The sequence below is a fragment of the Cynocephalus volans genome, chromosome 3 (genome assembly GCF_027409185.1).
Source record: "Cynocephalus volans isolate mCynVol1 chromosome 3, mCynVol1.pri, whole genome shotgun sequence".
NCBI lineage: Eukaryota > Metazoa > Chordata > Mammalia > Dermoptera > Cynocephalidae > Cynocephalus > Cynocephalus volans.
The window spans coordinates 150,644,314-150,665,494 of NC_084462.1; the positions used below are offsets into that span (position 1 = coordinate 150,644,314).

At 39.8% G+C, this 21,181-nt stretch overlaps 1 protein-coding gene across 5 annotated transcripts in view; it reads right to left on the reverse strand.

The window, feature by feature from the left end:
- Window positions 1-21,181, reverse strand: part of DCAF5 (DDB1 and CUL4 associated factor 5) — an 89,427-nt gene that overhangs the window by 31,735 nt on the left and 36,511 nt on the right. For all 5 annotated transcript variants that reach the window (XM_063089581.1, XM_063089580.1, XM_063089585.1 and 2 more), the window contains exon 6: window positions 6,644-6,857. In XM_063089581.1, the coding sequence (XP_062945651.1) occupies window positions 6,644-6,857 (214 nt within the window). The remainder of the gene's footprint in view (window positions 1-6,643; window positions 6,858-21,181) is intronic.

The window sequence follows — 21,181 nt, forward strand, 5'->3', positions numbered from 1 at the left end:
AGCCCAAAATAGTCAAATAATCAGTACAGAAGAAATATTTTTTTAAAATGCTCTAAATCACCAACAGCTGCTTGTAACAAAGTAGCTACATTACTTAAAGATGAATATTTATTGAGCAAAACTCTTTTTGGAAACCTGGGCAAGATGAGGAGCCATCAACCAAACGGCCTTCAGCCCTCAGTCTCTCCTCTGTGGGCCTCAGTTTTTGTAGTTGGGGACTGGGAAGTGGGGAGGTGGCATCACTCACTCCGGTCCACATATGAGTACTTACACTCTTCATCAAGCAAGGTGTCTCCCAGCGTTCTGAGGAAGGAACATTATTTTCCTTTTTCTCCAAAACTTGAAGGCACCCAGAATAAGAGGCATAGCTACTGAAAGTAAAGTCTCTAAGGAGGATGGGGCAGGTAGAGTAGGAAAGGTTATACTTTGTTTCCCTTCATTAATATCTACCAGGGATTTCCTAGTGGGGTCCAGATTCCCAGCCAGAAGCCATGCATTAATGGAGAACTGTCATGTCGTGCCACCACATCACATCAATTCCATTTGTTCCTAAGAAAAAATCCAGTTCACCTAGTGCTCCTTTTCAGCTAAACAATTATAAATCAGACCATAACTAACAGGCCTGTGGATACTCCAAAATCTTTTAAGCTTTCTAAGTTCTAAAACTTCATGAGTAAATGGACTAAAAGATGATCTAATCCACTGGTAAAAAATCTTAATCCAAAATTGGTAATACCTGAGCCTCTAGGTTGCAGCAGTTCCTTAAACCCCTTATTATTATATGCAAAACTATGTGGATATATGCCTTTTTCTGAGATTAGTATTCATAGCTTTTAGACTTTCAAAGAGGTCCAAGATTCAGAAACAGTTATAAACGGCTGACTTAACAACTTATTTTCAATTTACCTTCTCTTTAAGAAACAAAAAATTTCCTAAAATATTCACTCCCTAAACAATACATACAAGTTCTTCTGCTACCACATTCTGTATTTAACTCCTCCTCATCAGCCCATGGAAGACCATACCACCTCATGATCTCTATAACACAGGTGGCAGCATACCTATGAGGAAGAGAGTATAATCACAAGCAAGAGGCTGAGTCTAGTCTTGGTTCTGCTACCTATTAGATCTGCCATTTCAAACTACTCTGGCCCTCGGTTTCACATAGGTATAAAACCTATCCCAGCTAACCCAAAGGTTGCTGGGAAGATTCATTATACTACTGGATATGAAAGTACTTTAGAAGTTAAAGGGCTAAAAATGTATAAGATACAATTAGCCTAAAGTCACAAAACAAATCAAAGGATAGAACCCAAGAGTTGAATTTCCCCTATTAAAAGTAGATCTTTATTTCAGATAAAGGAGAACATATAGCAAGCCAGGCCCCCAGTGAGCTTAATCAGGGCTGCATGAGTTATAAAATGCAAAGTTATAACTTTATAGGGTGCTTCTCTGGCCTGGAGAGCACTTACTGGTGCATTCCTGCACCTCTGCTATACCCATATAATATCAACACAGAGAGGCTGAGTGGTGATGTAATGTCTGAGGCCAGGCCACATAATCAAGGCCATTTTGTTGGATTTACAGGGTACAAGTCAGCTCTTTTCTCCAGAATATGGGACAGGATGATTTCATTATCATGTTTTTTGGGGTCTTGCCATCTATTAAGTTCAAAAGAAAGACCTGTGTCAGAGATACCAGTGCTCAGATTACTCCAGCGCTCATCTCTTTCAAGAAAACTTTATTATACTTTCTCCTTCCTTCCCCATCTCACTTTCAACAAGATATAGGGACTATTAGCCCAGGCAGTAGGTGACACTAAGGCAGTAGGTGAGTCTAAGAGAAGATTTTTAAATGCTCAGACTGTCTATTTCTAGGCACACAGGAGCTAGCCTGAAAGACTTACTTCCCAGACGCCTGAACCGCTCTGCTGGACTCACAATCCAGGACAAGAGCCATTTAAGGAATTGTGAAAGAAAGGGAACAAAAGCAGAGTACTGTCTTACAAGCGTGTGCCAAAAAGCTAGCAGGTGTAACACTGGCATCCTTTTATAACCCCGTAAAGAGACTGGTTCACTGAGCATATAGAGGGGATTGTGAAAATTAGAAGGCAAAATGCACTCAGTCGGGCTTGAGGGAGAAAACAAAACAAAAAAACCCGAGTATGATATGAAAGCAAGGAGAACCCTTGGATTCAGGCCGCCTCCAGAGGAAGGAATACAGTTTTACTGCAAGATTCCTCACTGTATTGCAAGACTAGAAAGTGGGTTGGCTTAAAAAAAAAAAAGTTCAAGCCTTTAGTTGGAGCTAATTGTTTCTGCTGACAGCCAGCCAACCTGATGCCACTTCTGTCACCTGATCTGATGGTGGAAGTTATTAAACTTGAATAATTAAAATATATTAGAAATAAACAAACCATGTATTTGTAGGCAAAAGCAGGGAAGACAGATTGCAATAGGGCTTTGAATAAAAATCTCAGAGGGTACAGTCTGGCAATGTCATGTGAATGTGTTTACCACAGCATTCTGACACATACTAAGTGCTCAGTAAATATCTTTCTTATTTTAAAAGATGGAAGAGGAAAAAGGCATGAAGTTAGGACAAACCAGAAAAAATGAAATTGTCTCCACTCATCCATGGGTTAATGACAGATCAAGGAGTTAGACACGAGGAAAAAAACATCCTGCTGGATGAAGTTCAGAGATTTCACACTGGTGGCTCAAGAGCAGAATAGGTATGGTGCACAGATTTATTTCATCCATACAATAAAGAATGAATTTGCTGCAATATTTAAAAATCAGGAGACTTCACATAAAAATCTTTATTTCTTACTTTCCCTTGAAATAAACCAGAGGCCTTGGCAACACATGAAAACAATGCGCTGAAGCTCAGTAGAAGCTGTTCCATTTAGACAGTATGTGGGCTCTCCCTTGGCCACAGTTCCCACCACTCTCTATTGTTTACTCCCAGTCCAAGCCCTCATTTTTGCTGCTTGCCTTGCTCCTGTTAGCATCAAGTTGTGACCATTTGTATAGTGAAAAGGGATTTATTCTGAGAACCCCAAAATCTGAGTTCTAGTCCTGGCTCTGCTACAAACTTGTATATTTTGTGACTTGTGTACCTAACCTCTTTGAGCTTCAGCTTTTTCATCTATAAAAGGAAAGGTCTGTATAAAATGATCTCTAATAGTTTTATAATTAGAATTTATCTACATTGGTGGCACTGAGCATGGCAGAGACACAAAGTAGGCTCAGCATATTTCACACCTTATTCCCTGAGTCCAATTTCTTGAAATGTTAATTTCATTTTGAGGCTAATGAATTACCTAGTGAACCTAGGATAGTCTAAAAAGAAATACAGGCTCTTTGGCACAATATCTGGGTCCGTTTGTGTGGACTGAGTAATCTCATAGTAATTAAAAGCCAGAACACTGTCTCAGATAGATAGCATCACTTACTGCTTTTCTTGCCCATGTTCACTCCTATTATGGAAATCTCAGATTCCTCTCTGGGATGGTTATCCAGCCTATGACTAAATGAAGAGTTCCAGAGCACAGAGCCTCAGGCTGTGGGCGTTCTCAGAGTATACAGGAATGAGGTCAAACACAAAGACCAATAAAAGGAGAAGATAGGCTTTGGAATTTGAAAGCAGCAAAAAAACGCCCTGTCTGGGGCTAGCCCGTGGCTCACTTGGGAGAGTGCGGTGCTGATAACACCAAGGCCACGGGTTCGGATCCCTATATAGGGATGGCCGGTTAGCTCACTTGGGAGAGCGTGGTGCTGACAACACCAAGTCAGGGTTAAGATCCCCTTGCCGGTCATCTTTTAAAAAAAAAATCCTGTCTGACTAGTCAAAGAATATATACGTCAGTCCTACAGATCATACCGTAACCATGGCAGCTGCTACTTTAGCCCTGAGTATGGAAAGTCCAAGCATATAAATCACCTTTGAGACATATGTTCTAGAAGTGGGACAGTAAGTTTGTCTTCTTGTGCGACACTTTAAAAACTATAAGCTCGGGGGCCGGCCCGTGGCTCACTCGGGAGAGTGTGGTGCTGATAACACCAAGGCCACGGGTTCGGATCCCATATAGGGATGGCCAGTTAGCTCACTCGGTGAGTGTGGTGCTGACAACACCAAGTCAAGGGTTAAGATCCCCTTACTGGTCATCTTTTAAAAAAAAAAACAAACTATAAGCTCAGTAGATTAGTTTTACTGTAAATCTATTATTTAATTCATCCTTCTAAATGCCCCTGGTAGTGGTTGAGCAGGAAAAATGATACTCATCAAACCTAATTTACAGATAGAGAAAACTTAGGCCAGAAAGCTAAATACCACATATTGACCAAAGTACTCAACACTCACTTCAACAAATATTTATTGTGCTCTAACTGTGTACCAGGATTTGCAGACAAGACAATGATGAATTAACTATATTTCTTAGTCCCTAAGGAGTGAACAAAAAAGCTAAACATAAATTCTCATCCTCATTCATCCAAGAAAAAACACTTACCCCGACCAAAAAGCAGTCTAGTTTGTCAGAGAGAATGTAATACTCATAAACTCTTCCCACAGAACAAAAGTCACAAATAATAAATTAGTCAAATCTGAATAGAGAAAACCAATAGCCATTCAATGTTTTTTATCATTATACATAACCTGAAAGGCAAAAACAACTATATTTTCAATATACACTGAAATACAAAAAATACTTTGTGTGGCTCTGACCACGTCTGGAAACATTTTTGGTTGTCTGTAGGGCCACTGAGGATGATATTACTGGCATCTAGTGGAAAGAGGGCAGGGATGCTGCTAACCATCCTACAGTGCACAGGACAGTCCCACACAACAAAGAATTATCCAGACCAAATGTCAATAGCACTAAGGTTGAAAAACCATGGTCTACATGCTCTACATTTTGGCTAGAGGCCTTTGTTTTGGGTCTTTTAAGGACTCCATGCAGACAAGCTTTGGCTGCTAATACACAACCTTAAGAAAACACAACACCTATTTTCCTTCATCTCTTTTACCTTTCCCTCAGCACCTGTGTTTCTGCCAATAAAGCCTAATAAGCCATTTCATTTACCACATGTTCTTTATTATTCAATGAAATAAGACTCACACACATAAGTGGTTGACAGAAAATGGAAAATCAACAAAAGCAAAGGGAAAAAGGAAGAGAGGGAGGGGCTTGGTTGTCATTTCCTCAGCCAAATGAAGCTAAAGCAACCATTCTGCATACCAGAAATAGTTGTGAACCTGATCATCTCTAGAAACTGCTTCTTCCCACCCAAGAAACAAATTGCTTGCAGCACCATATAGGCAAATGAAAACTAAGTTATTTGGGCACTGTGGCCTCCTCAAGGAGATATCTTTTGTGTAACTGAGGCCACCTAGTGGTTTCCAGTGTGAATCTCAGCTAAGTAGGCCCTACGACTCCAACCTGGGTATAATTCTGAATTTGGATATATATTCTGTATTTATAAGAGAGGAAATCCCTAGCTTAGAAAACTTAAAAGAATATTCCCATCTATCTACATGAAACTCAATTCAACAAGCATTTATTCTGCTCCCACCTACATATACTAACCTTTAAACTACAACATTAGGGAACCTTTAACAACCTCAGTCTAGGGAGAAAAATCAGCTTCTGCCTTCAAAAAGCAGGGTCTTAGCAACTTCTCAAAGAATTGATTCTTTTATGCCTCTTGCCCAGAAACAATTCTAAAGAGGTGGGGTACAGCATGTCAGAATTATATGCCAAAACTTGACATAGTTTATAGGCCCAAAGATGAGAATACTAAGCATTGGCAAGAAACTAAAGTTTCTCTTTTTTCCAATCTAGATGTGAAGTAGCAATAAGATTTGTTGTGCTTGAGAAGAAAAAAATTCTATTTGTTTGATCAATCTTTCTTTATATTTGTCTTTACTCAGCTCAGTTACTCAGACCAGTCCAACAGGTCACTGACAACTACTTCAGAACTTCTATAGCCAAGACAGACAGGTGCAATTATGCCAAGTATGTTTTTAAACTGCCAGCTTTAAATCAACATCACTATCTCCACTCCCAGTGAGACTGAGAAAAGATGAGACTCACAGCTTGGGCTCTCCATCCCCAGTTGTGATGCTGGCAGTAAAAAGAAAAAGAGTCAGCATCTGGCTCTCTCTCAAACAAAGCTGCTCAGCCCATTTCATCGAAGAAAAAGACGCCATCCCAAGAGGCCATTCAAGTTACATGTCTCTTGGACAGTACTTGGAATGTTTCGTTCATCACTGTGTTTTATTGACACCAAAAAAAACAGCCTCTCTTACTGGCAGGCTCGTTTTCCATGAACTCTCTCCTTTCTTTTGAAATGGCACGTTCTTAGAATCTTAAAATCTGTTCACCAACTTGGCAGAGCTAGGCTGCTCAGAACCACATTGTGGCCGGCCTTGGTTTATAGTGTGTGCCTCCTGTGCACCTAATGGCAGATTTGATGAAGAAACTCAATATTCATTATGCCAGAATGCCCCCAGACACTTACTGATTCCCCTTCGTTGTTTCTAACTGACATGATGCTAACGAAAAAGAGAGACCAGTACAGAAAGAACAATCAGAGAGGAAAGCATGAGTGTGGGGATGCAGAAGGCAAGGGGCACTTACCTGGTCACGATCTCCTGCAAAACAGCAGCTTTTCATAGTGCATGAGTTGAAGTAACCCTGATTGTCAAACTGGAACACAGGCAGGCGGGAGTGGATGTCATAGAGCACAGGGGGCAGGCGACGCCGCAGGGCCAGGAGCTGGGTCCCGTTGCTGTTGAATCGCACACTCATGGCACTTTGGAGGGACAGGTTGCCACCGTAGCGCAGGAGAGAACTGGAAGGTAGAAAGCACAGGGATCAGGCATGAGGCAGGCTAGATAAGAGTCTGAAAAACACACTGGGGCTGGCCAGTTAGCTCAGTTGCTTAGAGCGCAACCTTATAACACCAAGGTCACAGGTTCGGATTCCAATACTGGCCAGCCACAAAAAAAAAAAGAAAGAAAGAAAGAAAGAAAAACACACTGAATTTATTTCTTCACATGTGTCCAGCACTTCCTGTCAGGCTTGTATATCTGAATTTCAGCAAAAGGGTATATCTATGCAGTGGCTAGAAGGTAGTAATGAGGGTAAGAATGGCTCCTTGGTTACATTAGAGCAAATTACTTAGTCAGTTCTCCTTTTCCATCTCCAAAAGGTAAATTATCAGTTAAGGTTATCAAGGTAAGGATAACAAAAACATCTTGAAAGAAGGGACACATTAAAATCATCAGTTGTTTTGTTTACCTAAGCTAACTGCACAACCAGAGATATTCATCAAGACTCTGGGAAGTAAGTCTTGCCCATTCTAACTGGCTAATCACGGATGGTATTTATGAAATATATTCACCCTTTGTATTAGAGGTACAGGAGCCATCAGCAAGAACAATAGATACTTTAATGTTTATTCTGGATGTTTTTTCAACAATCGTTTTATTACTTAAGCATAGTAAGCATTTATTTTTGAATTTTTAATCTGTTCACAGAGAATTTTTATAGTCCATATGGCATGACTAGAGAGTAAATATTAAAGAAAAAAATTTACATTTAAATGCAGAGCAAGTAGTATGACTTGTTTCCCTTTACAATTCCCAACGAGTTTACAGTTAGCTTTGAAATATACTTTGGTTAATACATATAATTGCATTTATTTAGCTTCACACAGTATGGTTCTAAATGATTTCTTTTGATGACTCAAGATACTTTCATTGTTACAGTGAACCGGATGGCCATGAACATTAACAATTATACAGTGCTAATTTTAAAAGTGTGTGTGTGTGTGCACGCGCGCGCACGTGTGTGTGATCCTTCTGGCAGCCAGGATCCTTGATTACCTGGACACTATTTTATTATAGAGGAATGACTGTTCCCTGTCCATGTCAGTGCTCCATTCTTGGAGCACTGAATCACTGGTAGGAAAGTGAAATTAAATACATATGTCGAGGATACTGCAGAACAAGTGCCACCGTCAGAACTACCAACTCATTCTGCCTTACACAGATATTGTTGTCATGGAAAGGAAGCGACCCAGTAGTCTTAGAGAAGAACAGTTTATGTACCCCAGAAAATCACAGAGCTGGAAAGGGCCTAAGATACTTAAATTAGAGCCTAGAAGATCTATTTGAAAGATTTTGAAGGAAGAAATTCTAATAGCATTTTACCAAGTGAAAACTTCTTTAAGAGATTTAATATTGAATGAAAATAACACATTTTCTTTTTTCTGGTAAGAGAGTGATAGGGAAGATTAAAGGGACAAGAAAAAAGATATCCTGTTGAAAGAGGGGCCCTGAAACCACAGTGCAGAGGCAGCTGTCAACATAGCTTGGTCATAAAAACAGCCTATACCAACACCAGCCAGAGGCAGATCTGTGTCCCCCAAAGCAGCTTTCTCACCAAAGGAAGAAATGCTCTGGTACTGCAGCTACGTGGGGAAACAAGGCTTAGGAAAACAGCCTTTAATCCCTCTTATGAATTGTAATAAAAGGCAAGAGGGAAGAGACTTAGAAAACCATCCCTATTATTCCATACATCAAGGAGAGGTCTGGTACCCTTACAGGCCCCAAGTAATAATCCCTGCAGAGAAATGTTTTTATAATGGTCCTAAACACAGGCCATACTCACTTCCATACAAAGAATAAACGACAGGGCTGTTAGAAGTCAGGCATTTCCTTTATAGGGTTCCCTGGCTGCCACAGGCATGTGGTGCTATCTAAACACTGAGCTCAAAAACAATAAGAGGCTTTCAATCCAAAATCAGAATAGAGGGGCCGGCCGTGGCTCACTCAGGAGAGTGAGGTGCTGATAACACCAAGGCCATGGGTTCGGATCCCATATAGGGATGGCCGGTTATGTCACTGGGTGAGCGTGGTGCTGACAAAATCATCATAGAGTGTGCAAATAAACCAGCATCTGTAGGACTGACTAGGAGTAGGGGGTGGAAACAAGACTCAACAGAAAGAAATTGGCCAGCCCCACTAACCATAGCAACAGGGGTCTACATCAGCTTGGGCATCCCTAACAGGAAAGCTGAAGCCTCTGGTAAGTGCCCTCTGCATCTGTTAACAGGAACTTCCTCTGCCCATTCTAATCAGGCCTATAGAGGAGTCCACCCAGGACAGCATGCAGGCCCATCCCAACCCCACCCCAGCTCCTTGACCCACCATTTGCAATCTGGCCACAATACAGGGGTCTGTCTTTGGGCTCCAGGATAGTCACTGCCTTTTTTTTTTGCCTATACTTCTGGACAGGGAAGTCCAAACTGTCTCACAAAGAGGGTGCCTAGGAATCTTGCTCCTAGAATGTTTAGAGGTACTACCCAAAGAGCAGCAGCTGCCAATACTGAATACTTCATGTCTGGGCACAAAACTTGATTCCTTCCAAAGGGATGGAATGACATCTAAAATCCAAAAAGAAAGTTACATTAACTGCAGTTTCTCAGTAGGGGTTCTGCAGCTGTCCATGCCTGGTGAGAATGATAAGAATGATCTAGCTCACCAGGGAGAGAAGGTTTAGAAGCAGTTTGCCCTCACAGTCAAGATATAAAGATTATGTCAAAGATTCGGTAGTTCATGGTTCCAAGTGTAATGTGCTTGAGAAATCATCTAGAAATTTTTTTACAATGTAGATTCTCAGGATCTACCCCCCACCCCCACCCCCGATATTCTAATTCAATCTGGGAAGTGTGCCCAGGTATCTCGATTTAATAAGCAACCCCAGTGAATTTTGATGCAGATGACTTTCAAACCATACTTTGAGAAGTAAGATTCCATTTTGGAATTTAGAGGGTAGAAAAAAAACAAGGAGGAGAGAAAAGAGTTTACCAGAGGCTCAGTGAAAAGCTAGCCACACAATATGGCACTCTCTACAAGCCCCATGTATATTAGCAGAAGGGTCTACGACTCCTTTTAACATCAGAGTTCTCCACCAACAATGCCTGAAATGTTTTTTCTAGTCCTCAACACATTCCCTGAGAGAGACGAAATTTCTCATTTTCTCTGGGAAAAATGAGAATGCCTCAGTCTTAACTAGCTTTCTGGATGTTGATCTTGCTAATGGAGATGCCACTGTCTCCACCCAGATGAGATGAGCAGTACAGCAGTCCCCCCATATCCATGGTTTTGCTTTCTGTGGTTTCAGTCACCAGCAGTCAACCGTTGTCCAAAAATATTAAATGGAAAATTCCAGAAATAAATAATGCATAAGTTTTAAATTGCAAGTTGTTCTAAGTAGCATGATGAAATCTCACACTATCTTGCTCCATCCTGCCCTGGACATGAATCCTTCCTTTGTCCAGCATCCCCATGCTGTAGATGCCACCCACCCATTAGTCACTTAGTAGCCCTCTTGGTTATCAGGATCAACTGTCCTGTTATTGATATCACAGTGCTTGTGTTCAAGTAACTCTTGTTTTAATTCATGTTATAGCCCCAAGGCGCAAAGTAGTAATGCTGACAATTCAAATATGCCAAAGAGAAGCTGTAAAGTGATTCCTTTAAGTGAAAAGGTGATAGTCCTCGACTTAATAAAGGGGAAAAAAAGTCATATGCTGAGGTTGCCAAGATCTACAGTAAGAACCAATCTTCCATCTGTGAAATTATGAAAACGAAAAAAGAAATTCTTGCTACTTTTGCTGCCACACCTCAAACTGCAATCATTACTGCCATAGTGCATGGAAAGTACTTACTTAAGATGGAAAAGGCAGGGCCGAGCCCGTGGCGCACTCGGGAGAGTGCGGCGCTGGGAGCGCGGCGACGCTCCCGCCGCGGGTTCGAATCCTATATAGGAATGGCCGGTGCGCTCACTAGCTGAGTGCCGGTCACGAAAAAAGACAAAAGAAAAAAAAAGAAAAGAAAAAGATGGAAAAGGCATTAAATTCGTGGCTGGAAGACATGAACAGAAATGTGTTTCAATTGATAACAATCGGGTCCAAGACCATCCTTGGTTTCAAGCACCCACTGGGGGGTGTTAGAACATATCCCCCGTGGATAAGGGGGGGACTACTGTATCTTCAAAGAACTAGCAAAACAAGTTAAAATGAGTTCCAATAAAAGCATTCCTATAAGAAAAATAAAAGGAACACATCTATTCCCAACCTATCCTCAACCAAGGATTTGCTATAAAATGCAAGAAGAGTGGGGTAGGAGGTGATCCAAGGTTCAGCATGCAAAGACCTACAAGGAAAAGCAAGCGTGCCTCAAAACATCAAAAAAATATTCCTCACTAGAGTGGTCTCCAGTATTTTTTTTTAAGATACAAAAAATACTCAATTGGACTTCTTTATCGCTCTGGCGGTGTAAAAAGAACATTTTAAGAAGTATTTTGCCAAGACTAAGGCCTTGGAACAAAAGAGAAACAAGCCACAGCTGTTTCCAGAGAAAAGTGATTGGGAGTATCATGTCTGGCACAATACAGGGAATTGAAAAAGCTTCCAAAATCAGACTCCATGAACCTAGATTACCATAAATCCATGATTAAGTAATTCATCTGATGCTACCTAATGGTACCAAGAAGATTTTCCAAAGTCCACTGGCATGAATTTCTTATAGTTTCTATATGAAAGTTCCATAAGACCTGTGAAATGCTTAGAGTCAAAGCACTGCTATTCCAACTCACAGACCGCACGATCTGGTGTCGTACCACAAGCACAGAGGCAAAAGCAAGGTCCTGTGAATGGGAGAAAATCTCTCCCCACCACGGTTTCTGCTTTAGGACAGGATGACCTGTAAGGAATAGGGGACATTCTGTACTTCCTATAACACAAAACATAGACTATGACAAATCGTAAAAGATACTAGAACTAGGTAAAAAGTGAGTAAGTTCTGCTCAGGTAGTCATGGTCCATGCTGATCCCATTCAAGTGTTTTCAGGGTCCCAGAATCCCTTAACCATTTTTTTGATTTGAGTTGGAAGGGGGCTAAGGAACCTGGGCTTTCTCTTTTGTTTTCTAAAACAATCATCAGTCCCAAGATTGAAACTTCTCAAGAGGAAACCAGAACTGTTGGGCAACCAGCCCGAGAAAGATACATTGTGATATGTGACTGAAGAAATTTATTTTCCCCAGACCATGATTCACCACCAAGTTTCTCTGGCTGAAACACAGATCTGAGGAGACTTTCTGAATCCACAAATTTAAGTTTGACTGAGGTAGGCAGAAGGGCTTGACTACATGTCTGATAGAGATCTTTATATAATTAAATGGCATATCCAGCCCCCTCCACAAAGCAAACATGGGTGACAGGCACTGCAGGGTTTCTAATCATCTTCCACAACAGGAAAATGCCTAGAGTTGAAGTGTTCTGGAGCCCAGGTTTTTGCCTTCAGGGAGAGATCTTAAAAGCCACATAGAACCAGCCAAGATCTGAAAATGAATTAAGAGGCAATGCCATAACAGATTTGTTCTAGGACATTCATGACTTTCCCACAGAATTAGGGATTCAACATTTAGTCATATGAGTACATCAGAAGATCTGCTTATTTAAAACCCCCTTTACCCCAAGCTTCGTGAAATATAGAGGAATTTGGTAAGCAGCCATTTAATCTTCATCTTACAGACCATCAGCCCTGACCTCACAGCATATAAAACTGGGGAGGGAGAGTTCAGTGAACAGTGGTTGGCAGGAAGAAGAAAAAAGATGGCAGTTGCTACAGCAACAGAAACAGAGTAGAAGGAGTGGGTAGGAAGATATGCCGGTAAACAGGCAGTCCCTAATGGCAGAAGAAACTGGGGTAGGTGTACTGAGTGTTGGGTGACAAGGCCACAAAGCTAGAGAAATGTTGAAAAGGAAAGAAAGTCTGAGAAAAAATCCTAAGCAGAAAAGGGCCTGGAAATAAAAATTATGATTACTATTTTTTTTTTTTAAGATGACCAGTACGGAGATCTTAACCCTTGACTTGGTGTTGTCAGCACCACGCTCTCCCAAGTGAGCTAACCGGCCATCCCTATATAAGGATCCGAACCCGTGGCCTTGGTGTTATCAGCACCACACTCTCCCAAGTGAGCCATGGGCCAGCCCTGATTTATTACTTTTTAAGAACTCTTATGCAAACAACTGAAAACAAGAGAAGAGAGGAAGGTCAAGGTAAGAACCCTTTCATCAAACTGCTGCTTGATGAGAAATATGTTCATAGGAAGAAACTTTGTTTCATACAGGAGCCAGTCACTGAGAAGGCATCCAAAAACCAAAGTCACTCTGGTTGGCGATCATATGAATGCCTTAGAACAATGGCTTTCAAGCTTTTTTATAGTAACCCTCTGTAATGAGTACATTTTATACTGCATCCCAATATACTCACATTTATTTAGCATAAATTCATTAAACAATATTTACCGCCTACTACATGCAATGCACTGATTTTCTATTCTTTATTTAATAAATGCTTGTGACCATCTAAATTGACTTCATGACCCACTGGATTATTGAAAGAGCTTCCTATCTTGTCTCCTTCCTTCCACTCTTGGTCCATGCTTCAATTTATCCTAAACAAAGCAGTCAGAAGAATGCTAAACCATGAATCTGAGCACATCATTCCTTTGCTGAAAACCCTCCAGTGGCCATCCATTAAAAACCCAATTCCTTACAATGCCAACACGGCCCTAGACAATCCCTTGTCTCTGACCCCACCTCCTAGCACTCTCTTCTTACTCTATTCTCCTTTAACCACATAGTGCCTCTTTACTGTTCCTAGAACATGCCAGGCATACTTCATCTTGCAGCCTGGAATATTCCTCCCCAGGTATGAGCATGGTTCATTCACTCACCTCTTTATTTAAATAGCCTCCTCAATTAGGCCTTTCCTGACATCCTAGGCAGAAATACAACTTCCCCAATGCTCCCTATCTCCCTTGCCTACTTCATTTTCCTCTACTGCATCAGTCACCTGACATACCATATATTTTTATGTATTTATTTTGCTTTTCATTTGTCTTTTCCCACTAGACTATTTGCTTTTATATCTTTTCCCTATGTATCCCAAGTGTGTGAACAGTGCCAGACACATAATAGGCATTTAATAAACAGCTTTTGAATGAACTAATAGCAGTTTGAAAAAACTCTTACACAGAACATTAAAAAAAAAAAAAAAAAGTGGCTCCATCAAGGTTCATATGGCTCCTCACATTTGTCTGCTCAAGAAACCTCATCTTGAGAGGCATGCAGCAGATCAGCATAAAACCAGAAAAACAGCAGGAGGCTTGGCGATCATATGAGCCAACATCTTCATTCATAGGTGCAAAACCTTGGCCCAGAAAGTAATCTGTCAATGACTATTCAGGTCTCATCCTCTTCACATGACACCATCACACATACTTCAAATGAGTTAAATTTATCCATCTACTAATCATGAAAGCAGCCAACATGGAGAAGGAATTCAACAAGTAAACAGGTAACTTAACTATATTTTGTACTTTAAAGCAAGTATCTGATATTTGCAGAAAAGAAGTTCAAAAGGAAAATGAATAAGTTTTAAGAAGCCAATCACAAGTTTAAAAAAAAATAGAAAATAGATTCATCTATCAGGTTTCAGAAAGGGACCAATGAATTTTGCAGGTATTGAATACATGCCCTACCTAACTGCATTTAAAAATACATAGTGATTAGGGCCAGCCCGTGGCTCACTTGGGAGAGTGTGGTGCTGATAACACCAAGGCCACAGGTTTGGATCCCTATATAGGGCTGGGCCATGGCTCACTCGGGAGAGCGTGGTGCTGACACCACCAAATCAAGGGTTAAGATCCCCTTACTGGTCATCTTTAAAAAAAAAAAAAAATTTTTTTTTTCAAAGAACTCTGAAAATTTCAGTGTTTCTCACCATCCTTCTCGATGAGGGCAAATAATACCCCTCCCTTTGATAGGATTCTAGATGCTAAACAGGCCTCCACTGGTTAGAACTGGACACAGTCACCAGGTTAGGTCTGAAACTACATTCAGTTTCATTTCTTTCTACAAATCCACCATCCCACTTCCAAAGTATCCATAAATAAATGGAAAACTTGGGCCAGCCCCGTGGCTCACTCGGGAGAATGCGGCACTGGTAGTGCTGAGGCCGCAGGTTTGGATCCTATATAGGGATGGCTGGTGCACTCGCTGGCTGAGCGTGGTGCGGACAACCCCATGCCAAGGGTTGCGATCCCCTTATCAATAAGAAAAATAAATAAATAAATAAATAAATGGAAAAGTTATATTATCAGAATAGAAAACTGATTCAAAACACAAAATATTCTATGTAAAATCCAGAAACATTAGCAATGTTCTTGGAAAAACTCCCATACATGGGCAAATTCATGGGTAAATGAAGCCAAGATTATTACTGAGAGTGTACTTAGAAGTCCCTATCTAAAATATGTGACTCACAACAGATAAAATATAAGTGGTCAAACCCGTGATCACAAAATAAAAAGTTCAACCTATGAAGAACTCACTGAAGGAATTATACCAAGACAGATACCCTTGAAGAATTAGGTTTTTTAATGACGAATATGTTAATAATTCTGATTTGATCATCACATATTGTACACAAATACTGATAGTCAACTCTGTACCACACAAATATGTATAATCAATTATGTTCCAATAATAAAAAAGAAACCCTTGAAGAAGCAACAAGTTCTTTCTAAATTTGATTTCCAAAATGTTTTCATGTACATTGTACATCATTTAATCCTTACAATAATCCTATAGGGCTGGCCAGTTAGCTCAGTTGGATAGAGTTCTGCCTTGTAACACCAAGGTCAAGGGTTCAGATTCCAGTGCCAGCCAGCTGCCAAAAAATAATAATCCTATAATATAGACAGTGGAGAGAGAACATCATCCTCATTTCACACTGGAGAACAAAGTCCCGTATGACTATATGACTTGGCTCCGACTACACAATCAAGCAGCAGAAATAGGACAAGCAATTTTTTTCTGCTTCTTAGTTCAACAAGATTTCACTGAATATACTGCAGAGATGTATTATTCCACACAGCAAAGAGAACAACATCAGATTGCAATGCTTTAGGGCAAAAAGGATTCATCTAAGTCATTCACTTCACACCTCCCCCTGTAATTCAATAACCCATTTATTCATGCAAGCATTAGTTTAAGTATGTATTGAATACCTGTTAACTATCCTAGGCACTGCACCAAGTACATGGATTTGAAGATAAAATAAGATGAATAAGACACCTTCAACAACTAACGAGGGAAAAGAAACCCAATAATTTCATTCTACGACATGAACAGTGCTGTAATAAGGGGAGGATGTGCTATTAGAGGACATAGGAAGGAGAACTACACTCCACTGGGGAATGGTCACAAAAGACTTCTTGGAAGAAAAACCTCAGCTGACTCTTAACAGAGAGTCAAAGAGTTGACTCAAATTTTTAATTGGGAAAAGAAACAAGAAAAATCTGGATAATTAATATGGATACATTCTCAACACATACCAATTAGCAAAAAAGTCAAGTTGTAGATTGATTATATAGTAGTATATCATTTGTGTGAAAATAACATATGTATATAGAAACACCACCATATAATTTCTATGAGCATGTAAAAGCATATAAAAGCCAAGAAAAAGTTCTGGTACATATATTATAAATTCATAACACTGATTACCTCCAGGGAAAGGAGTAAAGGACCAGGACTGAAAGAAGTGGTCAGAGGGAACTTTATAGCCTTATTGACAGTTTTAAAGAAGAATGTTATTATATGTTACTTTTTTAACTTTTTATTTTGAAATAGTTACTGATTCAGAGGAAGATGCAAGAAATGTACAAGAAGGTCCTGTGTGCACCTTTCACCCAGCCTCTCCCAATGTTACCAACTTGCATAAGTACAGTATAGCACAATATCAAAACCAGGAAATTTACGGGCCGAGCCCGTGGCGCACTTGGTAGAGTGCTGCGCTGGGAGCGCGGCGACGCTGGCCGGTGCACTCACTGGCTGAGTGCCGGTCACGAAAAAGACAAAAAAAAAAAAACAAAAAAAACCCCAGGAAATTTACACTGGTACAATCTACAAAACTTATTCAGATTTTATCAGTTATACGTGCACTGGTGTGCCTGTGTGTATACATGTCTTTGCAACATGTATAACTTCGTGTAACCACCACCACAATTAAGATACTTATCTGTGCCTTGCAACACCAAGGCAAAAGGTTCGGATCCCCACGAACAACAACAAAAAAAGATACTTATCTGTACCATCACGACAAGACTCCCTCATGCTACCTTCCCCTCTACCCTCATCACTAACTCCTGACAACCAATAATATGTTCTCATCTCTACAGTTACATTATTTCATGAATGTTACATAAATGGAATGCTGCAGCATGTATTCTTTTGAGATTAGCTTTTTTCAGTCAGCAAAATTCCCTTAAAGTTCATAGAAGTTGTCACATGTATTGATAGTTCATTCCTTTTTATTGCTGAGTAGTATTCTACAGTATTAATGTACCACTGTTTAACTATTCACCCACTAAGGGATATATGGATAGTTTCCAGTTTTTTTTTGGCCATTATTAAGAAAGCAGCTATGAACATTCATGTACAAATTTTCATCTCTCTTAGATAAATGCCTAACAGTGCAATTGCTGGGTCATACGGTAAATTCATCTTTAATTTATAAAAGAACTACCACAGAGTAGCTGTACCATTATACATTCCCACCTGCAATGAGCGATCCAGTTTCTGCACATCTTCACCAGCATTACTTATATTTTAAAAAACTAAACTAAGTCTATCAGTATTTTAAAACAAAAGAAGCAATAACTAGACATTTTTAGCTTCCTTATGGATGTACATAACACCACCTCTGAAATATTTTCATACCCATTAAAAAAAAAAAATCAAACCTGAATTTTTTCCAGCCCCTAGACATAATACCAATTTATGGGAAAAAACAGAGTCAGAAGAACATGCTAAATGAAAGAAAAAGAATGCAAACAGCATAAGCTAGAATACAAGAAATTTCATAAGACAATCAAGTTTCTTCAACAAATACACTGCAAGGAAAAAAAAGTGAGAGACAGGAGTACCTATAGACTAAAAGAGACTTAGAGGCCTTATCAACCAATGCTTTGTATGAACCTTATCTGAATCCTGATTCATAAAAACCAATTGTAATAACTAAATATGCAATGATATTAAGATATTATTGTTAATTTGGGGGGCGGGATAATAATATTGTAGCAAAAGTTTTAAAAATAATTATCTTTGTATGGAAAGCAGTTTGGTATTTCCTCAAAAAGTTTAACATAGGATTACCATATGACCCAGCAACCCACTCCTAGGTGTATATACCCAAAAGAACTAAAAACAGGGATTCAAACAAATACCTGTTCACAAAAGTTAATAGCAGCATTACTCACAACAGCCAAAAGATTGGACAACCTGAATCCATCAATGGATGAATGGATAAACAAAATGTGTATATACATACAATGGAATGTTATTCGGCCATAAAAAGGAATGAAGTACTGATACATGCTACAAAGTTGATGAATCTCAAAAACATGCTAAGTGAAAGAAGCCAGATAAAAGGGCACAGGTTGTATGAAATATCAGGAATAGGTAAATCCATAGAGACAGAAAGCAGATCGATGGTAGCCAGGGGCTGGAGGGAAGAGAGAAGCATTCTGGGGAGTGTAACTGCTTAATGGGTACAGATTTCATCTGAGGGTGATAAAAAAAAATTTTGGAACTAGATAGAAGTGGTGGTTGTACAACATTGTGAATGTACTAAAATGCCACTGAACTGCTCACTTTAAAATCGTTAATTTTGTTATGTGAATTCTACCTCAATTAAAAACAATTATCTTTTAGAGATACATATTGAAGTATTTACAGAGGAAATGATATAATGCTATATGGAAATTGATTCAAAATAACTAGGAAGAGGGATTACAGATGAGGAATAAATGAAACAAATTTGTCCTTGGGTTGACAATTACTGAAGATAAGTAATAGATACAGTGGAGTTCTTTTTACTTACTATTCTACTTAAATATATTTGAAAATTTTTTACCACAAATTTTTTTTTAAAAGAAAAGGTCAACATTTGATTTTAAAATAAGAAAGACTATTTAATTTAGGGTTTTGATATCACCTCCCCCTGAATAACTGGACCTGAAGAGTATTAAAGGAAGGATATGAAACCATACATGATTCTAGAACTCCCATCCACTCACCAGACATTCCCCAGATGACTTGGTCTGACGCTAAGCCTCTTGTTATAAAAGGCACATTTGTGTTTGGTTAAGAAGGAAGGGACACAGGGAAGCTCTGACCTAAAGCGCAAAGACCCTGGGTCCGAGTGAACTTGGTAGCAAATTCAACAGGGACCTCTCTGAAAAATCACCGCTTCCATCTTGCACAATAAACAAAGTTGCCAAATCACCAGGGGTATTTTTTTTTTTTTTTTTTTTTTCGTGACCGGCGCTCAGCCAGGGAGTGCACCAATGACCGATCTGAACCCGCGGCGGGAGCGTCGCCGCGCTGCTAGCGCAGCACGCTACCGAGTGCGCCACGGGCTCAGCCCTGGGGTATTGTTTTTAAAATGGCAGATTCACAGGTCCCATCCCGGAACAATTCAATCTCTGGTATGAGCTCCAGGAAGGAATGCGTAACAAGCTTACCAGGTGATTCTGATGCCCCTTAAAGTTTGTGACTCACTGGGTTAGGATGCCGGGAGTCCCCCTCCAGTGAGCAAAACAAACTCTGTAGCTCCACCTTGTGGCCTAAAGCTAGAAAGCAACTCCAATGATCCCCAGCTTTGACATTTCGGTTTTCTGTAATACCATGTAAATTGCTAGGTCCTCCTGACCCCTAGTCCCACCCCCTCTCTCATGACTAATGAACTTCAGTACCTTTCAAATGCTTATTGGCTATTTAGATTTCTTCTTTGGTGAAACAACTGTTCACTCCTGCTCATTTTAAAAATAGACTTTTTGTCTGTTACTGATTTGTAGTTTTTTATAAATTATGGGTATGAATGCCTGTTTGGTATATGTATTATGAATATTTTTTCCAGGCTGTGGCTTGTCCTTGGCTCATTTTTCACTTATTTAATAGTTCTTTGAAGAACAGAAGTTCTAAATTTTAATGAAATACAACTTATCAATTTTTTTCTTTCATGTATAGTACTTTTTCGGTCCTGTTTAAGAAATTTAGGAGATTTGTCTACCCTGAAGGCCTTACATTCTGAAAAGAAGAGGCCAAGGTCAGGAGAACCTCATTCTTCACAATTTCAACAAACATCAGAGCATGAGTGTCTTTTTTAGCCTTTGATGTTGAACCCCTGGGCTCTATTTTCGCATAATAGCATGAGCAACCCTCAAGTGCAATATGGCAGAGATTGTCTGGTTTGTTCAGAAGGCAAGGAGTTACATTTAAGTTGGTCTCTATAGAAACAGGATTAGCACATGCCTCAAAGAACAGACATTTAACCTAGAGGTCTTCAAAACCTAACAGCAATTTCCTCTGATAGTAGGAGTTCACACTGATTGCCCATTTTCAGATGTGTCATTTACACAACACATAAAATCACCATCTTATAAGGTAAGTCTTTATAGGAATCCTTGGCTTGCCCCAGTTTCATTATTGAGAAAGAACCACTCTCTTCATTATCCTTGTCAAAGCAAGACACTGTTACCTGTCACAGAATAGTTCCTGAAAGAAACTAAAGAGACTAGAAGGAAGAAAGGTGGTGAGTGAACAGACAGTTAAAACAGGCAATGCAAAGGGTGAGACAAGCAGAGTGACAGCAGGAAAAAATTTTCTTTTCCTGAATTCTCTAGACAGAGGATCTCAATTCTGAAAACTATTCAGAAGCCACTGCGACAGTCCAACAAAGGCGTAACTGGGATGTGTCAACGACAAAGGGGGATGGTTTTGAAAAGACATCAACAGAAATAATCTAAATGAAACAAATGAAACCTTGTCTGAACATGCAATGTATGCTTGTATATGTGAAGTTTTCTCTCTTACCAAGTCACTTATACTCAAGTTTCCCCTCTCTATGGCCCACTCATCACCACTAAAATCCCTAAAGCAACCTTTCTAACTCAAATGTCCATAACGACAGGCAAATAATGCAAAAGAAGGGTTACACCTGGATTAAGACATCAAGAAGTGGTGGGAGCCT